This window comes from Oncorhynchus mykiss, chromosome 23 (genome assembly GCF_013265735.2).
Source record: "Oncorhynchus mykiss isolate Arlee chromosome 23, USDA_OmykA_1.1, whole genome shotgun sequence".
Lineage (NCBI taxonomy): Eukaryota > Metazoa > Chordata > Actinopteri > Salmoniformes > Salmonidae > Oncorhynchus > Oncorhynchus mykiss.
The window spans coordinates 14,387,915-14,408,210 of NC_048587.1; the positions used below are offsets into that span (position 1 = coordinate 14,387,915).

The window sequence follows — 20,296 nt, forward strand, 5'->3', positions numbered from 1 at the left end:
CGACCAAATGGTACTACACCGGCTCTGATGCTCATCGGATGTGGCAGTGCTTGCAAACCATTACAGACTACAAAGGGAAGCACAGCCGAGAGCTGCCCAGTGACACGAGCCTACCAGCCGAGCTAAACTACTTCTATGCTTGCTTCAAGGCAAAGATCACTGAAACATGCATGAGAGCACCAGCTGTTTCAGAAGACTGTGTGATCACGCTTACCGATGGCCGATGTGAGTAAGACCATTAAATAGGTCAACATTCACAAGGCCGAAGGGCTAGACGGATTACCAGGACGTGTACTGCGAACATGCGTTGACCAACTGGCAAGTGTCTTCACTGACATTTTCAACTTCTCCCTGTCCGAGTCTGTAATACCAACATGTTTTAAGCAGACCCCCATAGTGCCTGTGCCCAAGAACACTAAGGTAACCTGCCTAAATGACTACCGACGCATAGCACTCATGTCTGTAGCCATGAAGTGCTTTGAAAGGCTGGTCATGGCTCACATCAACACCATTATCCCAGAAACCCTAGACCACTCCAATTTGCATACCGCCCCAACAGATCCACAGATGGTGCCCTTTCCCACCTGGACAAAAGGAAAACCTATGTGAGAATGCTTTTCATTGACTACAGCTCAGCGTTCAACACCATAGTGCCCTCAAAGCTCATCAATAAGCTAAGGACGCTGGGACTAAACATCTCCCTCTGCAACTGGATCCTGGATTTCCTGACGGGCCGCCCCCAGGTGGTAAGGGTAGGTAACAACACATCCGCCACACTCATCCTCAAAACAGGGGCCCCTCAGGGGTACATGCTCAGCCCCCTCCTGTACTCCCTTTTCACTCATTACTGCACGGCCAGGCATGATTCCAACACCATCATTAAGTTTCCCAATGACAAAACAGTGGAAGACCTGATCACTGACAACGACGAGACAGCCTATAGGGAGGAGGTCAGAGACCTGGCCGTGTGGTGCCAAGACAACAACCTCTCCCTCAATGTGATCAAGACAAAGGAGATGATTGTGGACAATAGGAAAAAGAGGACCAAGCATGCCCCCATTCTCATCAACGGGGCTGCAGTGGAGCAGGTTGAGAGCTTCAAGTTCCTTGGTGTCCACAGCACCAACAAACTAACATGGTCCAAGCACACCAAGACATTTGTGAAGTGGGCACGACAAAACCTATTCCCCCTCAGGAGACTGAAAAGATTTGCCATGGGTCCTCAGATCCTCAAAAGGTTCTACAGCTGCACCATCGAGAGCATCCTGACGGGTTGCATCACTGTCTGGTATTGCAACTGCTTGGCCTCTGACCGCAAGGCACTACAGAGGTTGTGCGACCGGCCCAGTACATCACTGGGGCCAAGCTTCCTGCCATCCAGGACTTCTATGCCAGGCAGTATCAGAGGAAAAAATCTAATTGTCAAAGACTCCAAGCCACCCTAGTCATAGACTGTTCTCTCTGCTATCACATGGCAAGCGGTACCGGAGCACCAAGTCTATGTCCAAGAGGCTTCTAAACAGCTTCTACCTCCAAGCCATAAGACTCCTGTACACCTAATCAAAGTAGTCATAGTCACTTTAAAAACTCTACCTACATGTACATATTACCTCAACTAACCAGTGCCCCCACACATTGACTACAGCTACCCCGCTGTATATAGTCTCGCTATTGTTATTTTACTATCGCTCTTTAATTATTTTTTACTTTTATTTCTTATTCTTATCCGTATTTTTTAAAACCACATTGTTGGTTAGGGGCTAATAAGTAAGCATTTCACTGTAAGGTCTACACCTTACTTGTATTCGGCACACGTGACTAATAAAATTGTATTTAATATTGCCTCATGTGAAAACAGTGTAATATACTGTAATTTACAGTACTGTAGCATACTACATTCAAGGGGCAATTTTGAAACACGTATCTTACATTTTTTGCTATTGATTTAACTGGTTGTTAAAATTACTAAATTGAGAAGATATCATTTAAATTGTGTTTTGGTGATTAAACCAATCTACTCATTATATTTCACAAGGAACGCACAATTAATAGTTTTTAATGTAAGACTGGCATACTCCTTTAAAAGACCTTTGCTTGAAAAACGAGAAAATAGCAGCAATATTACTGTTTGTCCATTTTGAGACGCCGTAGCCAGTATATACTAATCTCACGAAATAGATGACTCAATATATCTGTCATTAATTTTGACATTTTTGCTGAAGAGATGTTCGTCTCACAATTTTACTAAGATGTTTGGTGCAGTCTCTCGTTGAATTAAAACAAATAATTTATTGAAGAATCCCTACTGTTGACCAATCACTGACAAAGGGGCATAGACTTCGGCTCCGAACTTCTTGTGCCCGAACAGCCCAAAAACCCTTCACCGAAGTCCAAAAATAACAGAAATGTCACAATGTCACATAACATCACATAACATGTCACATAACGAGCTATACCAAACTGTTTTGACTGAGAAGCATGCGAACGCCTTAACAAGTGTTACCAGTTTGGAGTTTTGTACTAATAGTTTAGAAAATTCACCACATACTTGTGAAAATAGTACCAAAGCGATATAAAAAAAACTAAGTTCAGTAATGACAAGAACAGGAAGAGTATTATTAGAACATGGACAAACAACAAGAACACATCATTTCAGTTGTTACACTTTATGACAATTCATAAGGTAAGCACCCATTTTTGGTGCTGTTATGTCCCCCGAAATTTGATTTGAACACAAATTCTGATGTTCATCTAACTCAGAAAGGAATCAAATATCCACTGGTTCCCATAACAGCAGCAAAATACATTTCACTTAAGGGCCTAAGAGTATGTTATTTATTTCATGGGTGCTCCCTACATGACTCTGGTCAAAAGTAGTGCACTACAGTATATAGGACATAGGGTGCCATTTCAGATGCAGGCATGCAGACTTACGGGTAATTGCCTGACAAAAACATTCTCCAGACCTCCAAGGACCTGCATGGCCGTGGCGAAGTCTCTCGATTCATAGCAGTGTTTGGCAATTAACAGAAACTTGGTGAGCAAAGCCGCTTGTATCTGCAGCAAGAAAAGAAGAGGAGAGATTCTATGGTCAAGCATTCACACAAATCATTGAAGAAATCAATTAAAACATCATAGAAGTGCATCTGATGGCTATCACGTAATTCGATTTAACGGACAATGACTGACTTTGAAAATAAATGAATATTAGTGTTTTCAAATCAAATCAAATTTTATTAGTCACATGTGCCGAATACAACCTTACAGTGAAATGCTTACTTACGAGCCACTAACCAACAATGCAGTTAAAAAAAAATACAGACAAGAATAAAATATAAAAAAGTAACAAGTAACTAAAAAGCAGCAGTAAAACAACAATAGTGAGACTATATACAGGGGGGGTATCGGTCAGTTGAGGTAGTATGTAAATGTAGGTAGGGTTATTGAAGTGACTATGCATAGATGGCAAAAACAGAGAGTAGCAGTGGTGGGGGGAGGCAATGCAAATAGTCTGGGTAGCCATTTGATTAGATGTTCAGGAGTCTTTATGGCTTGGGGGTAGAAGCTGTTGAGAAGCCTCTTGGACCTAGACTTGGTGCTCCGGTACCGCTTGAGAGAAAAGTATATGGCAAGGGTGGCTGAAGTCTTTGACAATTTTTAGGGCCTTCCTCTGATACCGCCTGGCATAGAGGTCCTGGATGGCAGGAAGCTTGGCCCCAGTGATGTACTGGGCCGTTCGCACAACCTCTGTAGTGCCTTGCGGTCAGAGGCCAAGCAGTTGCAATACCAGGCAGTGATGCAACCAGTCAGGATGCTCTCGATGGTGCAGCTGTAGAACCTTTTGAAGATCTGAGGGCCCATGGCAAATCTTTTCAGTCTCCTGAGGGGGAAAAGGTTTTGCCGTGCCCTCTTCATGACTGTCTTGGTGTGCTTGGACCATGTTAGTTTGTTGGTGATGTGGACACCAAGGAACTTGAAGCTCCCAACTTGCTCCACTGCAGCCCCGTCGATGAGAATGGGGGCGTGCTCTGTCCTTTTTTTTCCTGTAGTCCACAATCATCTCCTTTGTCTTGATCACGTTGAGGGAGAGGTTGTTGTCCTGGCACCACTCGGCCAGGTGTCTGACCTCCTCCCTATAGGCTGTCTCGTCGTTGTCGTTGATCAAGCCTACCACTGTTGTGTCATTGGCAAACTTAATGATGGTGTTGGAGCTGTGCCTGGTCGTGCAGTAATGAGTGAACAGGGAGTACAGGAGGGTACTGAGCATGCACCCCTGAGGGGGCTCTGTGTTGAGGATCAGTATGGCGGATGTGTTGTTACCTACCCTTACCACCTGGGGGCGGCCCGTCAGGAATCCAGGATCCAGATGCAGAGGCAGGTGTTTAGTCCCAGGGTCCTTAGGTTATTGATGAACTTTGAGGGCACTATGGTGTTGAACGCTGAGGTGTAGTCAATGAATTGCTTTCTCACATAGGTGTTCCTTTTGTCCAGGTGGGAAAGGGCAGTGTGGAGTGCAATAGAGATTGTATCATCTGTGGATCTGTTGGGGCGGTATGCAATTGGAGTGGGTCTAGGGTTTCTGGGATAATGTTCTTGATGTGAGCCATGACCAGTCTTTCAAAGCACTTCATGGCTACAGACGTGAGTGCTACGGGACGGTAGTCATTTATGCAAGATTTCTTTGTGTTCTTCGGCACAGGCACAGGTGGTCTGCTTAAAACATCTTGGTATTACAGACTCGGACATGGAGAGGTTGAAAATGTCAGTGACGACACTTGCCAGTTGGTCAACGCATGTTCACAGTACATGTCCTGGTAATCCATCTGGCCCTGCGGCCTTGTGAATTTTGACCTATTTAAAGGTCTTACTCACATTGGCTGCGGCGAGAAAGATCACAGTCTTCTTAAACAGCTGGTGCTCTCATGCATGTTTCAGTGATATTTGCCTTGAAGCGAGCATAGAAGTAGTTTAGCTCGTCTGGTAGGCTCGTGTTACTGGGCAGCTCTCGGCTGTGCTTCCCTTTGTAGTCTGTAATGGTTTGCAAGCCCTGCCATATCCAACGAGCACCAGAACCGGTGTATTACGATTCAATCATAGACCTGTATTGATGCTTTGCCTGTTTGATGATTCAAAAACAAGGACATTTTTAAGTGACCCCAAACTTTTGAACGGTGGTGTACATACGGTCACTATGGGGACACATCATCGATGCACTTATTGATTGAGCCAATGAATGATGTGGTGTACTCCTCAATGCCACCGGAGGAATCCCAGAACATATTCCATGTCTGTGCTAGCAAAACAGTCCTGTAGCTTAGCATTTGCTTCATCTGACCACTTTTTATTGATCTAGTCACTGGTGCTTCCTGCTTTAATTCCTCCTTGTGAGCAGGAATCAGGAGGATAGAATTATGGTCAGATTTGCCAAATGGAGGGCGAGGGAGAGCTTTGTATGCGTCTCTGTGTGTGAAGTATCGGTGGTCCAGAGTTTTTTTCCTCTGGTTGCACATTTAACATGCTGATAGAAATGTGGTAAAAACGGATTTAAGTTTCCCTGCATTAAAATCCCCGGCTAGTAGGATTGCCGCCTCTGGGTGAGCATTTTCTTGTTTGCTTATGGCGGAATACAGCTCATTCAATGCTGTCTTAGTGCCAGCCTCTGACTGTCTTGTGTGTGTGTGTGTGTGTGTGTGTGTGTGTGTGTGTGTGTTGAATAAATAACATACATATAGATATAGAGATCAAACAGTAATGTCCAACAGAGTTGTATCCCCATTACTAGCAGATCTCACCTTTATCGAATCACAGATGACAATTTCAGCAGAAACCCAGTTGGAGACACTGTCAGCATATCTCAGTAGCTGTTGGAGGTAGCTGTCCTGTGGCATCTCCTCATTAACAAATAAACTGCTGCCCTCTACTGGAGGTATAGAGTGTGACACATGTCTGTGGGATAAGAGAGAGACAATCAGACTCGAGATTGAGCTGCGAACGGTTGATTTTAGGTCAGAGATTGTCAAGGATGCAATGCCTGACTGTCACATACGTCTCATAATCTAGCAAGTGATGCTTGTTTCAGATTATGCATTCTGGTATATGTCACTGAAATATTTGAACCAAAGGGAATATTTACTCACTTGGTGACACTAAAAGCTTTGTCCCCGACTCCTTGAGCTCTAGAGTTGAGGAAATTATTGGGGTGACAGCCTTGAAACATTTCCTGCATTTAAAAAAAACAAGAGCTTATGTTTCACATTTATATATACAGTTGAAGTCAGAAGTTTACATACACTTAAGTTGGAGTCATTAAAACTCGTTTTTCAACCACTCCACAAATTTCTTGTTAACAAACTATAGTTTTGGCAAGTCGGTTAGGACATCTACTTCGTGCATGACACAAGTCATTTTTACAATTGTTTACAGACATATTATTTCACTTATAATTCACTGTATCACAATTTCAGTGGGTCAGAAGTTTACATACACTAAGTTGACTGTGCCTTTAAACAGCTTGGAAAATTCCAGAAAAGTATGTCATGGCTTTAGAAGCTTCTGATAGGCTAGTTGACATCACTTGAGTCAATTGGAGGTGTACCTGTGGATGTATTTCAAGGCCTACCTTCAAACTCAGTGCCTCATTGCTTGACATCATGGGAAAATCAAAAGAAATCAGAATATTTTTTATTTTATTAGACCTCCACAACTCTGGTTCATCCTTGGGAGGAATTTCCAAACACCTGAAGGTACCACATTCATCTGTACAAACAATAGTATGCAAGTATAAACACCATGGGACCACACAGAGTTCATACCGCTCAGTTCATACTGCCCTCCCAAGCAAAAAGGCAGTAACTGCTCATAGAGTGGAACTGAGAAAAATGTCTTCAAAGTTTTTTAATTGTCCAGCCAAATGAATTCTAGGGAGATCATTGGAGATGTAATGATCTGTTGCCTTACTATAAGTACATTTATTTTATTCATGTTGACCCTGTCCTCTGACATGAACTTTGACCCTTAAACGGCAGTTACTGCCTTCCTCCTTGGCATGATATGTTATACATTTTCCTGCCATTTTCATTTGTTAGTTTACTATACTTCTCATTTATGCTATTAATACAAGAGCAGTGTATTTAATGACAGTGTAACAGAGTTGAAACATTACATACATTACATACTGTGTGTGACAAGTAGCCCATGTCTTGTTATAAGAATAAATGTGAAAAGCAGCACTGAAATTGTTTGAATTACATGAAATTATTACCTGTCTTGTATTATACAATGATGGAACATAATAGAAGTATGATGTAGGGTAATACAAAATATAAAAAATGACCATGAGATTGCTAATAAACATTTTTAAAACATATTTACATGTTCATATTCATAAGAGTACCCAAATGACATTTAGCTAAAATTGATAAAATGGTGAGTAGTTACATTTCTTTTTGAGTAAAACTTCTTCAGTGCTCTTCCATATCACTCCTCAAGCAAAGTTGTTCACAGCCAAGGCATTCCAGAACTGCCTTCGATTTGCAGGCGTCAGAGGACACAGCTTGGTGATGATGTCCATCTTCTTGGACTCTTCTATCCTTCTATCATGTGTACGTAGTGTTGAGGGTGTCTCTAGAGTGACTTTCTTCATGATAAAGTCGAGCTCTGTGAAGCCCTTTTCTTCATGGGAGACTTTGTAGAAGAGGCTCTTGGATCCACGCCTCAACTGGATCTCAGCCATCTCTGCCAGCTTTGGTGCTGCTGCCTTCTTCAGCTTGGCGATGGAATGGCCAGCTTTCCATGCCAGGATGTTTTCCTTTTTCATTTCGACCACCTCCACCTTGCCCACATTGGAAGTGGCGACCACATGGAGGAAGTCGTACACCACACCTCCAGGTCGAGCTTTCATTTCCTGTTCCACACCATGGTGGAAACTGTCTGCACTCATGAAGGTGTGTCCTGGCTCAAAGAACTTGAGGGTGATGGCCTCCATCAAAGTTGAGTCAGCATTGACAACACTCACCAGTGATGTTAGGAGGCACCAGTTTTTGTTTTGAGAAGTGCAGTTATCCACCCACTGCATGCTTGACATCTCTCTCATTCTCCAGTGCTGTTACGTAAGATGAAGTAATCTCCTCTGCCTTCCGACCAGCTGTTCCTTCACACCATACCACTGAGATTGTTTTCTTCTTCATTTGAGACTTCTTTCCAATGGTGGTGAATGTCTCGCGATAGGCAACGATTCTTCTTGTGAACAATGCTGTTTTCACACCTTTCATGTGAGGGAGCATGATGACTTTTTGCATATCAATGCTCCTCACAGACCAGTCCTCAGGCCAATCTTTCTGGGCATCAGCCTGGTAATGGCTTCTGCTCTGCTCTGCAGACTTCTTATGTTCCTCATATGTCCTACATTGCATGTAGTCAGGGTTGGGGATGGTGAATTCAGGTTCTGCATGGCTGTTGTCTTGGCAAGCTTGGGTTTCCATGGCCTCATTCTCCCTGTGCCCCATCTTCAGATGATGACCCAACACCAAACAGAACTTACACTCCTCTTCACCAAGCTTCACAAAGCTGATGTTCCTAACCGCAGCTGGCATCTTTGTTCTTCTCCTTGTAGTCATTATGCATGAACCGAATATTGACGATATGGGGCATGCTCTCGTCTGTAGTGGCTGATTTGGGGATGGAAGGACTCAATGTGTTGTAGGATTGGATTCATGTTCAATTTGCTCGCTGAAGCTTTCTTTCCCCTCTGATCCATTGGTGGAATCAGTCTGTTGGTGATTGACTTGCCCATCATGGTGACAATCAGCCTGTCTAAGGAGTCAGAGACCACCCACTGGTTCTCTATTTCTTCAAATAGTGTTGACACTGTGACTTCAGTTAAACGGGGTCGATCAGGAATATTTGTTGGAATTTGGCCAGGGACATGCATCCCAATGATTCTATTCTGTCATGGATGATGATAATTAATACTGACATTTTGTGGTGTACAAACATATGATCATAATTCTTTTCAGTTATTCTATAATATAGGATATAATCAATGTTGATTTTATCTTGTGCAAACATCATCATAATAATTTTCACTGTCATAACTCAGTTCATCTATTAATTTCATAACTAATCCCAAAAAGGCTCTTAAATGTTCATTTTTATTTACAAATACAAAATAATTACATGGATGGACATTAACGTGGGTGTACTGTCCTAATACACCCTCACATGGCAACTTTGATCCACATGGATACTAATCATCTAGACCACAGGGATTGGTGGAAGTCATGCAAAACTGTTTATTCTGCATTCATGTAATGATGGCACTGAAGCAGACACATTGAGCACACATTTGGCATGTCAAAGCTTGTACTAATTACATATGCCACCAACAAAGGTGGTGGATACAATTTGGTATTTTAACTTTCAGTTGGGACAGTCACGCAATACTGGAATATAAAAAAAGAACCAGAAACCCTGAACATGTGAGTAGCAATTCTGTGTGTGCGCTCATCTGGAAAACGAGTGTGCGTGGCATTTGACAATTCAGTATGGGGTGCACGTCCAACTGACCGTCAGCTGCTAAGAAGTCATGTGTGTGGTGTAAAGTTACAGATTCAAATAACCCATGGAATGTCAGAATTCAACTAGGGATTATATTAATTTGTCTCTTATGGGAACATGTAGCACAAATCTATTGCTTCATGCTAATGCTAGCTAGGTAGATTTTGACGTTTTGGTAGGGGCACGTCAGTTTTAGCTAGGTGGCTGTCACTGGCTAGAAATCGTGTGCATGGTGTACTGATTCAAAGAAACCATCAGATGAAATGTCAGAATATAATTAATTCTATGGCTAATAGATTGAAGTTAGTATCAATTGCAGATCTCCTCTCATGAGAGCAGGTAGCATTGTTAGTCTATGCTCGCTAGCTAGTTAGATAGCTTGCTAGCTAGCTAATTAATTTTGATCTGAGATCTACTTGGCTAGCTAGTTCTTACCAGTGTCTGGATGTTGGCATTTCAGAGCAAGTTCAACCATCATTTTCCCCCGGGAATGCTGTGCCATGGTGTTGTATACCTAGATTAGCATTGTATGTGTGTGTGTAGCTGTCAGTCAGTGTCATACAGGTTCGATTGCATCACTATCAGAATAAAATTATATGAAACCAAGGTAAAACGCAGTAACTGCAGCCAAGGGCAGGTTGAAACCAAGCTAAAAGGCAGTTACTGCCACTTACCTTGGATTCACAGTAACTTTTTGCAGATACTGCTAATACGACCCCCATTCTCTCCAAAACACAATACGAGGCAGGATACTTGTCCACATGATTAAGCATGCATTTAATGTAACAAAAATTACATTAACTCATTTTCGACCAAATGAGCAGTTACTGCCTTTTTGCTTGGGAGGGCAGTAAAGATTAACATACTTTGGTGCGAAAGTGCAAATCAATCCCAGAACAACAGCAAATGACCTTGTGAAGATGCTGGAGGAAACAGATACTTTTGTATCTAAATCCACAGTAAAACGAGTCCTATTTCGACATAACCTGAAAGGCCGCTCAGCAAGGAAGAAGCCACCGCTCCAAAACTGCCATAAAAAGCCAGACTACGGTTTGCAACTGCACATTGGGACAAAGATCGTACTTTTTGGACAAAAATAGAACTGTTTGGCCATAATGACCATCGTTATGTTAGGAGGAAAAAGGGGGAGGCTTGCAAGCTGAAGAACACCATACCAACCATGAAGCACGAGGGTGGCAGCATCATGTTGTGGTGGTGCTTTGCTGCAGGTAGGACTGGTGCACTTCACAAAATAGATGGCATCATGAGGCAGGAAAATGATGTGGATATATTGAAGCAGCATCTGAAGACATCAGTCAGGAAGTTAAAGCTTGGTCGCAAATGGGTCTTCCAAATGGACAATGACCCCAAGCATACTTCCAAAGTTGTGGCAAAATGGCTTAAGGACAACAAAGTCAAGGTATTGGAGTGGCCATCACAAAGCCCTGACCTCAATTCTATAGAACATTTGTGGGCAGAACTGAAAATGCGTGTGCGAGTAAGGAGGCCTACAAACCTGACTCAGTTACACCAGCTCTGTCAGGAGGAATGGGCCAAAATTCACCCAACTTATTGTGGGAAGCTTGTGGAAGGCTACCTGAAACGTTTTACTCAAGTTAAACAATTTAAAGGCAATGCTACCAAATACTAATTGAGTGTATGTGAACTTCTGACCCACTGGGAATGTGATGAAAGAAATAAAATCTGAAATAAATCATTCTCTCTACTATTATTCTGACATTTCTTAAAATAAAGTGGTGATCCTAACTGACCTAAAACAGGGAATTTTTACTAGGATTAAATGTCAGGAATTGAGTTTAAATGTATTTGGCTAAGGTGTATGTAAACTTCCACCTTCAACTGTAGGTCTGTGAATTTGTTTTCAGTTCATAAAGTAGTGATTTGTCTCCCCCCCAGTGTCTATGAATAACAATGTGTTTGTTAGTGAGTGTGAATGCATGAGAGAGGGAGAAATTGTGCAAGTCTGTTTATCTGTTGCTGCAGGATGATTTGGTGGGCTGTGTATGCGTGTGCATGTCAATGTGTGTGTGTGTGTGTGTGTGTGTGCACGCGTGCGTGTGTGCATGTCAGTGTGTGTATGCACGTTTGTGCGTGCACATGTTTACCTGCTGCAGTAGAGTGAGTTGCTGTGCCGTGTGTTGGGCGCTGTGTTCACTCTGACTAAAAGGGTGTCTTTCCTCGCTTCTGAGGCAGGCACTGGAGATGTCATCCATAAGGGAGGTGTAGCAGGGCCGCGGCAGGGCTGCTGCTAATGAGTAGGCCTGGTCTTTGGTCTGGGTTGCCTGGGGCTCCACCACCCTAGATATTTTCCACTGGAAACTCTACAGAGATAAATCAACTTAGAAAGGTTCCGTCTATGAATACATATCCTGAACTAAAATATGAACGCAATATGCAACAATTTAAACGATTTCGCTGAGTTACAGTTCATTTAAGGAAATCAGTCAATTGAAATAAATTCAGTAGGCCCTAATCTATGGATGTCACATAACTGGGCAAGGGTGCAGCCATGGTCCCACTCAATCAGAATATATATTTGTGTAAATGGGTTTCTTTTGAGCCAGACAAACTTCCCATACTTTGAACCAATCAGATGATTGTTGGTTCAGGTAAGACAAACAACATCACCAACATAATAGTACATGTATAATAATGCTTATATGGACCTTCTTTCCAGAGTCCTCAACATGTGATTTTCTGCATATGGTATGAGAAGACAATGCATCATCTTCTTCCTGCATGCTGATTGGGCTCCCACAGCTTTGGCTCCACCTCCTCCTGGGAGAGCTCTGAAGAGTGGCCAGAAGCCTCTCTCCTCTGCTGTCTACTGGAGACACCTACATAAGAACCAGACCATTACAAAAACATTGTTTAAGAGTATTGTATTTATAAATACTCTGAAAAATCGACAACAAAAGCAACCACAGTGACATCAACAAAAACAACTATACTGCTACAGATTTAGCTGGTCAGTTGAGACATATATTGAATGATGAATTGACTTGCTTGAGTGATTGGTTTTATCATTCGATTGCTTTGTCATTTAATTGATGATTGATCTTTAATTACTTCATTGGTGAGGAAGTTTTCCAGTGTGATCAGCAGGATGGACTTGGGGCTGAAATCCACCAGTCTGCAGTCAGTCAGCCAGGTTTGCAGCACATCCAGACTCCGATGGTACACCTTAGCACGGTCCCCTGACACATTTGGACCACCTCTGGTAGAAAAAGGATAACCACAAATAACCACAGAAATATAATTATTAGACCTGACATTCAAATTTCACAGATTATGAGGTGAAAAATGAAAATTAGCTATATTCGAGCCTAATATATTTAAATCTTTGGCATACTTTTACTCTCTCGGGCATAGCTCAGCTGTGGTTTTTGAAAGATTAAAAAAGCTGCCATTTTTACAAAAGAGTAAAATAAATTCAGGACAGTTATTTTTCAGAATTCCTCTGGAAGTTTTGATTTTTGATTTTCATCCAGGGTCACGCCTGATATTTTGAGAACTGATTTGGGCCTGGGTTTGGATTATTCGACATCATTGCATGTTTGGGACCAACGCTACTGTAGTAAGAAATAAATGTGTGCCTGTAGCCTATCGCTCTCCCTCTCTGTGCTAGACATGAGCCTGCAACTCTCTCTCCAGCTATCCATCCAGCCCAGAACCCAACTTCTTGTAGAGCAGCGTTTCTCAATTCATTCCAAGGGGTGCACATTTTTTGTTCTTATCTATTCCAGACCAGAACCCCATCTAGCTGGCGTCACTATTGTTCGTTTCCGGAGTTAAAACTATGTAGAATAGACTCCCTCCATGTGTGGTTCCCACTAAGAACAAACCAGATGGGATGGCGTATCGCTGCAGAATGTGTGGGGGGGTTAGGGAGGGTTTGGCCGGTAGGGATATACTTGTCTCATCGCGCACCAGCGACTCCTGTGGCGGGCAGGGCACAGTGCACGCTAACCAAGGTCGCCAGGAGCACGGTGTTTCCTCCGACACATTGGTGCGGCTGGCTTCCGGGTTGGATGGGTGCTGTGTTAAGAAGCAGTGCGGCTTGGTTGGGTTGTGTTTCAGAGGACGCATGGCTTTCGACCTTCGTCTCTCCCGAGCCCGTACGGGAGTTGTAGCGATGAGACAAGATAGTAACTACTAATAATTGGATACAACGAAATTGGGGAGAAAAAGGGGGGTAAAATAAATTTTAAAAAAGGTAGCTTTCAAGCCAATATAATTTTATGTGAACAAAAATGTGATCCTCATTTATACAGGCCCATGTTTACAGTTCTTACTTGACAGTTATAGTCACTTTGTTTTTTTGTACAAGTGGCCATTCATTTTCTTATTGTTTCTGACAAATGCCAATTATATTATCTCAATTAACATTTTACCATAGAACCAGAATTACTTGACCAGACATTATAATTCCACAGAATCAAATAATCATAGAAATAGAATGACTAGAACGGACACCATCCAAAGAGCATGAAATTAATTTGTGGTTTATGTCTGTCTGTCTTTTATTTCTGCTACAGTAGCCTTACATACCCTGCTGCTACAGCACTGGTGAATTTTTCCATCAGGAACTGAAGGAGTTCTTGAGGGGTGCAGAAATAGCGGTATGTGTACAGGAACTGTTGGATGTAGCCCTCCAATAGAGCATTTCTGTCAAAGGAGATAGAACACAGAGTTTAGTTTGGTATCTGTTGAATGTGATCTCACTACACAACATGTCTAGAAGAATTAGGACAAATCACAATGAAACACATTTGGGCACAAATCTAAATAAACAGAAATGTCTCTTTGTGCCATATGTAGGATATCATGTAAAATGTTCTCAGCAATCATAGGCATGATGGTGGACAGTAAAATGTGGTGCTCAGTTTAATAACACATTGTCCACTAGAGGGACACTATTTAAACCATACGTGCTGATACACTGTTAATCACACTCATGGGTTTAATAGTTCATGTTTTACTGTAACCTAAACGTGTTAATGTAAGCTAATATATAGTGCATTAGTGTTACCTGGCATAGAGGTAGGACATGAGACCCAGGGGTGTGGCGGCCTGCAGGCTGCTCTTCCCTCTCTCTGCTCCAGACAAAGATACCAATCCCAGCACGGCAGGCTCCTCTGAGGGCTGGAGATCCAGAGGGCTCCCTGGACCAGATGCTGCCAGGGAGGGGAGGAGGGACATATCCATACCCCACTGATCCACACTCAGAACCTGACCAAACCAACCAGGCAGAGATTCACACTAAAAACAAATGGTTCCATATAGTGCCAAATAAGGGTTATGTGGCTTGCAAACATAGAGTAAAACCTTTTAGTGCTATATGGAACTTTTTTAAAAGTTCTATAAAGAACCATGCTTATAAGGTTCTAAATGGAACCTGTATGTTGCTGTAAAGAACACTTTCCTAAGGTTCTATAAAAAAAACATTAAAAAAGGTTCTATACTCCGCTATGGTCACAACCCTTTTTGGGGCTGTATAGAATATGCTACTTTATAAACATTTAATGGAGAATGGTTCTATAAATCTCAAAGGTTCTTTGTAGAACCATACATGTTTTTTTATTCTGGTTTAATAGCCATATTATATTGTTAAAATTCCATAGGTTTTATTATTGTGTTTATTAACAATCTAATGATGGGTCATTCGCTCCCTGATATGTATACTGCTACTACCGTTTTAATAGCTTAAAACAACGTTTTTCTCCAGATAAGTTACAAAGTAATTCTCTAAAGAGGGGGAATCCTCACTGCAAATCAACCTGTCCGCACCTCAAGATATTTCTTTACACAGTCTAGGAACTCCACTTTGGACCTCAACTCCTCAAACTGGATCTTGAGTTTGGACAGCATCAATCTAGCCTCCGAACCTTCAGAAGAAAAACACATAGAGAAAGAAATGCAATATTTCTATTTATCAACCAATAGTAGACATTGGGAATATAAAAGTGATGAGGGATTGATTTGTACCTTTATTTTTTCTCTCTTGGTGGAGCAGCTTTTGGTAGAAATTCCGGGTCTTTTTCAGATTCTTCATCTCGATCATGCGCTGCTGTTGAAGCTCCTACAAGGAGAAAATGCCATACATAAAATATAAAGTAGACACCAAGCCATTCAGATCACACACTCTATAAGGCGTCACTCGCCCGCCCACTAGTCATTCGCAAAACATGTCTCTCTTCCTTGCGCACTACGAGAACAGAAATGTGGTGATACATCTCACTCATATACTGTATGACCCGATTCAGGAAACTAGGTGTATGTCGCAAGTCACGACTTCACAGGAGAGCCGTTTGAACGTAAAAAATATTTTTGTTTATCAAAATGTGGGTTTTGGCAGAAATACCTTCTCGAACATGTGAACTTTCATGTGCCTTAATAACAAACATGTATGCCATCTGTAAATATGAATAAAATCATTAAATTACAAGCCTTGTTGGTTTAGCCACGGAAAAAGTCAGCAGCCTGCCCACTAGCCATGATTGGCTGAGAAAATGAGTGGGCTGGACATGCCGAGAGAGGAGTGCGGATTGGTCTGCCATATAGACGGCTTCTGTCTATTTGAGTTGGTCAGTCTGTGTTGGTAATCTGTCGAATGTACTGTGTAGTGGAGCTGCAAAAGTGATGCTCTCCACTTTCTGGAGGATCAAGTTTTGAAATAAGTGGAATAGAGTATGATAGCTAAAGAGATGGAGAAAACACCTGTCTCCAGATTACATCTTCAAACTAAGGGCAACGTGGCATGGCATTCGTGACAGTGAGACGTATGTAGATGACATATACAGGTAAGATAGTCTATTGTTAGCTAGCTACATTTTCAGATATTACACATTTCTGATTTTGACAGGAAGTGGTTTCATTTGTAGCTAAAGTGTACTGTTAGCTAGCTAGCTAACATTAGCTGTCTGGCTTCCTAGCTGACGCTATTATTTGTATCCTAGAGCAATTTGCTTTTCTAGCTAGAGCCTAATGTTAGCTAGCTAACATTGAACCTGGTTGGTTAGCTCCCAGAATATTCATGCAGGGTAGTAACGACATGATTTAGCATTGTTGTTTAACTAGTTAACGTTAGCTGGATGGCTCGTTAGCCAACGTTACGCAACGTGTGTAATCTTACACAATGTTTACCTAGCTAGGTTCATTGTTTAGCTAGCTAGCTACATGTCTTAACCTGTTGGATCTCTAGGGGCGCTATTTCATTTTTGGATAAAAAACGTTCCCGTTTTAAGCGCAATATTTTGTCACGAAAAGATGCTCGACTATGCATATTCTTGACAGTTTTTGAAAGAAAACACTCAAGTTTCAGAATCTGCAAAGATATTGTCTGTAAGTGCCCCAGAACTCATTATACAGGCGAAACCAAGATGAAACGTCAAACAGGAAATGAGCAGAATTTCTGAAGCTCTGTTTTCTAATGTCTCCTTATATGGCTGTGAATGCGACAGGAATAAGCTTAGACCTTCTGCCGTTTCCCCAAGATGTCGGCAGCATTGTGACGTATTTGTAGGCATATCATTGGAAGATTGACCATAAGAGACTACATTTTCCAAGTGTCCGCCTGGTGTCCTGCGTCGAAATTGGTGCGCAAAGCCAGGTGCAAGTATTTTTCCATTTGATTGAGAGGAGAAACCATGCTTCCACGAACGATATATCATCGAAGAGATATGTGAAAAACACCTTGAGGATTGATTCTAAACCACGTTTGCCATGTTTTCAGTCGATATTATGGAGTTAATTTGGAAAAAAGTTCGCGTTTTGAGGACTGAATTTTCTGGGTTTTTTTGTAGCCAAATGTGATGTACAAAACGGAGCTATTTCTAATACACAAAGAATCTTTTTGGAAAAAACTGAGCATTTGCTATCTAACTGAGAGTCTCCTCATTGAAAACATCCGAAGTTCTTCAAAGGTAAATTATTTTATTTGAAGGCTTTTATGTTTTTGTTGAAATGTTGCGTGCTGGATGCTAACGCTAATGCTAACGCTAAATGCTACGCTAGCTAGCTACTTTTACACAAATGATTGTTTTCCTATGGTTGAGAAGCATATTTTGAAAATCTGAGATGACAGTGTTGTTTACAAAAGGCTAAGCTTGAGAGATGGCATATTTATTTCATTTCATTTGCGATTTTCATGAATAGTTAACGTTGCGTTATGGTAATGAGCTTGAGTCTGTAGTCACGATACCGGATCCGGGATGGGGAGATCAGAGAGGTTAATCTAAAGTGTACAACACAAATTGAATATGACCGGTGTTAGTAAACATCTGCAAAAAAGCATAATGAAATTGTTGCCAACAGAGCTGGTTAGGCTGTTTTCATGTTGTCCATAGGTAAACAAATCATCGGCCAGAGCGTCAAGTGTGCACTCTGAACGCTCTAAGGGCAAAATGAGATGGGTGGGGCTAAAGCTTAAGAGGGTGTGAACAATGTTGAATGGGTGTAGACAAAGAGCTCCTCACTAGATACCAACACATTCAAAGGCCATTTTCTCAAAAGTGAGTTTACAAGTTTATCAACTTTCAAAGCAGAATTACTTTCCCATTGTTCCTTAAAAATGCAGTGTATGATATACCATTTTGTAGCTCTGAGTCTCTACTTTTATCCAATGTATGAAACAACATTTCAAATTTTGCTACCTAAGACCGAATCCAAGTGATGAGTAACATATCATATAACTGGGGTTAAGAAATTAACCTTGTGTTCTATTTCAAATATTTGTTGAGATGTATCACTACTGGTATATGGCCAACTCTCGTATCATAGACATGCCTTTCGAACACAGCTAGTCATCCAACACATTCCTCCCTCAGAGACTCTGACACTGAGGACATCATGCACCAACGAAGGTGCAGTAACATCCAGTCGGTAAAACTTAATAAAAGTATGAGGGGTAGCCCAACAAGCCATATCCCATATGCCTTTAAACAGTGCCAAAGAGGTAGCCACGCCTCTGATGGAATGAGCACTCAGGCCCTCCAGGGGCTGTAAACCTTTGCTATTATAAGACAATATAATAGCCTCCACTATCCAATGGGATAGTCATTGAGCCTTGAGGAGGGAACCCAGGAAACAAAGAGCCGGTCGCTCTATATCTATCCAAGTAAATGCACAACGCGAGTACTGGACACAAATGGTGTGAAGGGCGACGGGTGGAAAACCATAAGCTCTAAGGCGAGACAATTCCATTTTGCAACGTAAGGGAAATCAGTAAAGCAGTTTATACAAAATATATTTAATCTCCATGATTTCCAGCGGTTGCTGTGAAATAGCCTCAAACACAATAAACAGGTCCCAAGACGGGGCTAAAGGTATGGAGACTGGGCGTAAGCAACTTGTCCCCCTCATAAAACGACATAAGAGGGTCATTAAAATTAGTTTTTCAACCACTCCACAAATGTCTTGTTAACAAACTATAGTTTTTGCAAGTCGGTTAGGACATCTACTTTGTGCATGACCAGTAATTTTTACAACAATTGTTTACAGACAGATTATTTCACTTAAAATTCACTGTGGGTGAGAAGTGTACATACACTAAGTTAACTGTGCCTTTAAACAGCTTGGACAATTCCAGAAAATGATGGCATGGCTTTAGAAGCTTGACATAATTTGAGTCAAGTGGAGGTGTACCTGTGGATGTACTTCAAGGCCTGCCTTCAAACTCAGTGCCTCTTTACTTGACATCATGGGAAAATAAAAAGAAATCAGCCAAGACAGAAAAATACATTGTAGACCTCCACAAGTCTGGTTCATCCTTCGGAGCAATTTCCAAACACCTGAAGGTACCACGTTCACCTGTACAAACAATAGTATGCAAGTATTAACACCATGGGACCACGCAGCAGTCATACCGCTCAGAAAGGAGATGAGTTCTGTCTCCTAGAGATGAATGTACTTTGGTGCAAAAAGTGCAAATCAATCCTAGAACAACAGCAAAGGACCTTGTGAAGAAGCTGGAGGAAACGGATACAAAAGTATCTATATCTACAACGAGTCCTATATCAACATAACCTGAAAGGCCGCTCAGCAAGGAAGAAGCCACTGCTCCAAAACCGCCATAAAAAAGCCAGACAACGGTTTGCAACTGCACATGGGGACAAAGATTGTACTTTTTGGAGGAATGTCCTCTGGTCTGATGAAACAAAAATAGAACTGTTTGGCCATAATGACCATCGTTATGTTTGGAGGAAAAAGGGAGAGGCTTGCAAGCTGAAGAACACCATCCCAACCGTGAAGCACGGGGGTGGCAGCATCTTGTTGTTGGGGGTGCTTTGCTGCAGGAGGGACTGGTGCAGTTAATAAAATAGATGGCATCATGGGGCAGGGAAATTATGTGGATATATTGAAGCAACATCTCAAGACATCAGTCAGGAAGTTAAAGCTTGGTCGTAAATGGTTCTTCCAAATGGACAATGACCCCAAGCATACTTCCAAAGTTGTGGCAAAATGGCTTAAGGACAACAAAGTCAAGGTATTAGAGTGACCATCAGAAAGCACTGACCTCAAGCCTATATAACATTTGTGGGCAGAACTGAAAAAGCATGTGAGAGCAAGGAGGAATACAAACCTGACTTCGTTACACCAGCTCTGTCAGGAGGAATGGGCCAAAATTCGCCCAACTTATTGTGGGAAGCTTGTGGAAGCCTACCTGAAACATTTCACCCAAGTTAAATAATTTAAAGGCAATGCTACCAAATACTAATTG

The 20,296-nt window shown here is 41.9% G+C and overlaps 1 protein-coding gene across 1 annotated transcript in view; it reads right to left on the minus strand.

The window, feature by feature from the left end:
* LOC110502312 (kinase non-catalytic C-lobe domain-containing protein 1) overlaps nt 1-20,296 on the minus strand; it is a 90,828-nt gene that overhangs the window by 11,679 nt on the left and 58,853 nt on the right. Inside the window, exons 18-27 of the mRNA XM_021580246.2 lie at nt 15,565-15,658; nt 15,367-15,464; nt 14,609-14,808; nt 14,128-14,244; nt 12,646-12,793; nt 12,243-12,413; nt 11,682-11,897; nt 6,138-6,220; nt 5,793-5,946; nt 2,935-3,057 (exon numbers count right to left, since the gene is read on the minus strand). Of these exons, the coding sequence (XP_021435921.2) occupies nt 2,935-3,057; nt 5,793-5,946; nt 6,138-6,220; nt 11,682-11,897; nt 12,243-12,413; nt 12,646-12,793; nt 14,128-14,244; nt 14,609-14,808; nt 15,367-15,464; nt 15,565-15,658 (1,404 nt within the window). The remainder of the gene's footprint in view (nt 1-2,934; nt 3,058-5,792; nt 5,947-6,137; nt 6,221-11,681; nt 11,898-12,242; nt 12,414-12,645; nt 12,794-14,127; nt 14,245-14,608; nt 14,809-15,366; nt 15,465-15,564; nt 15,659-20,296) is intronic.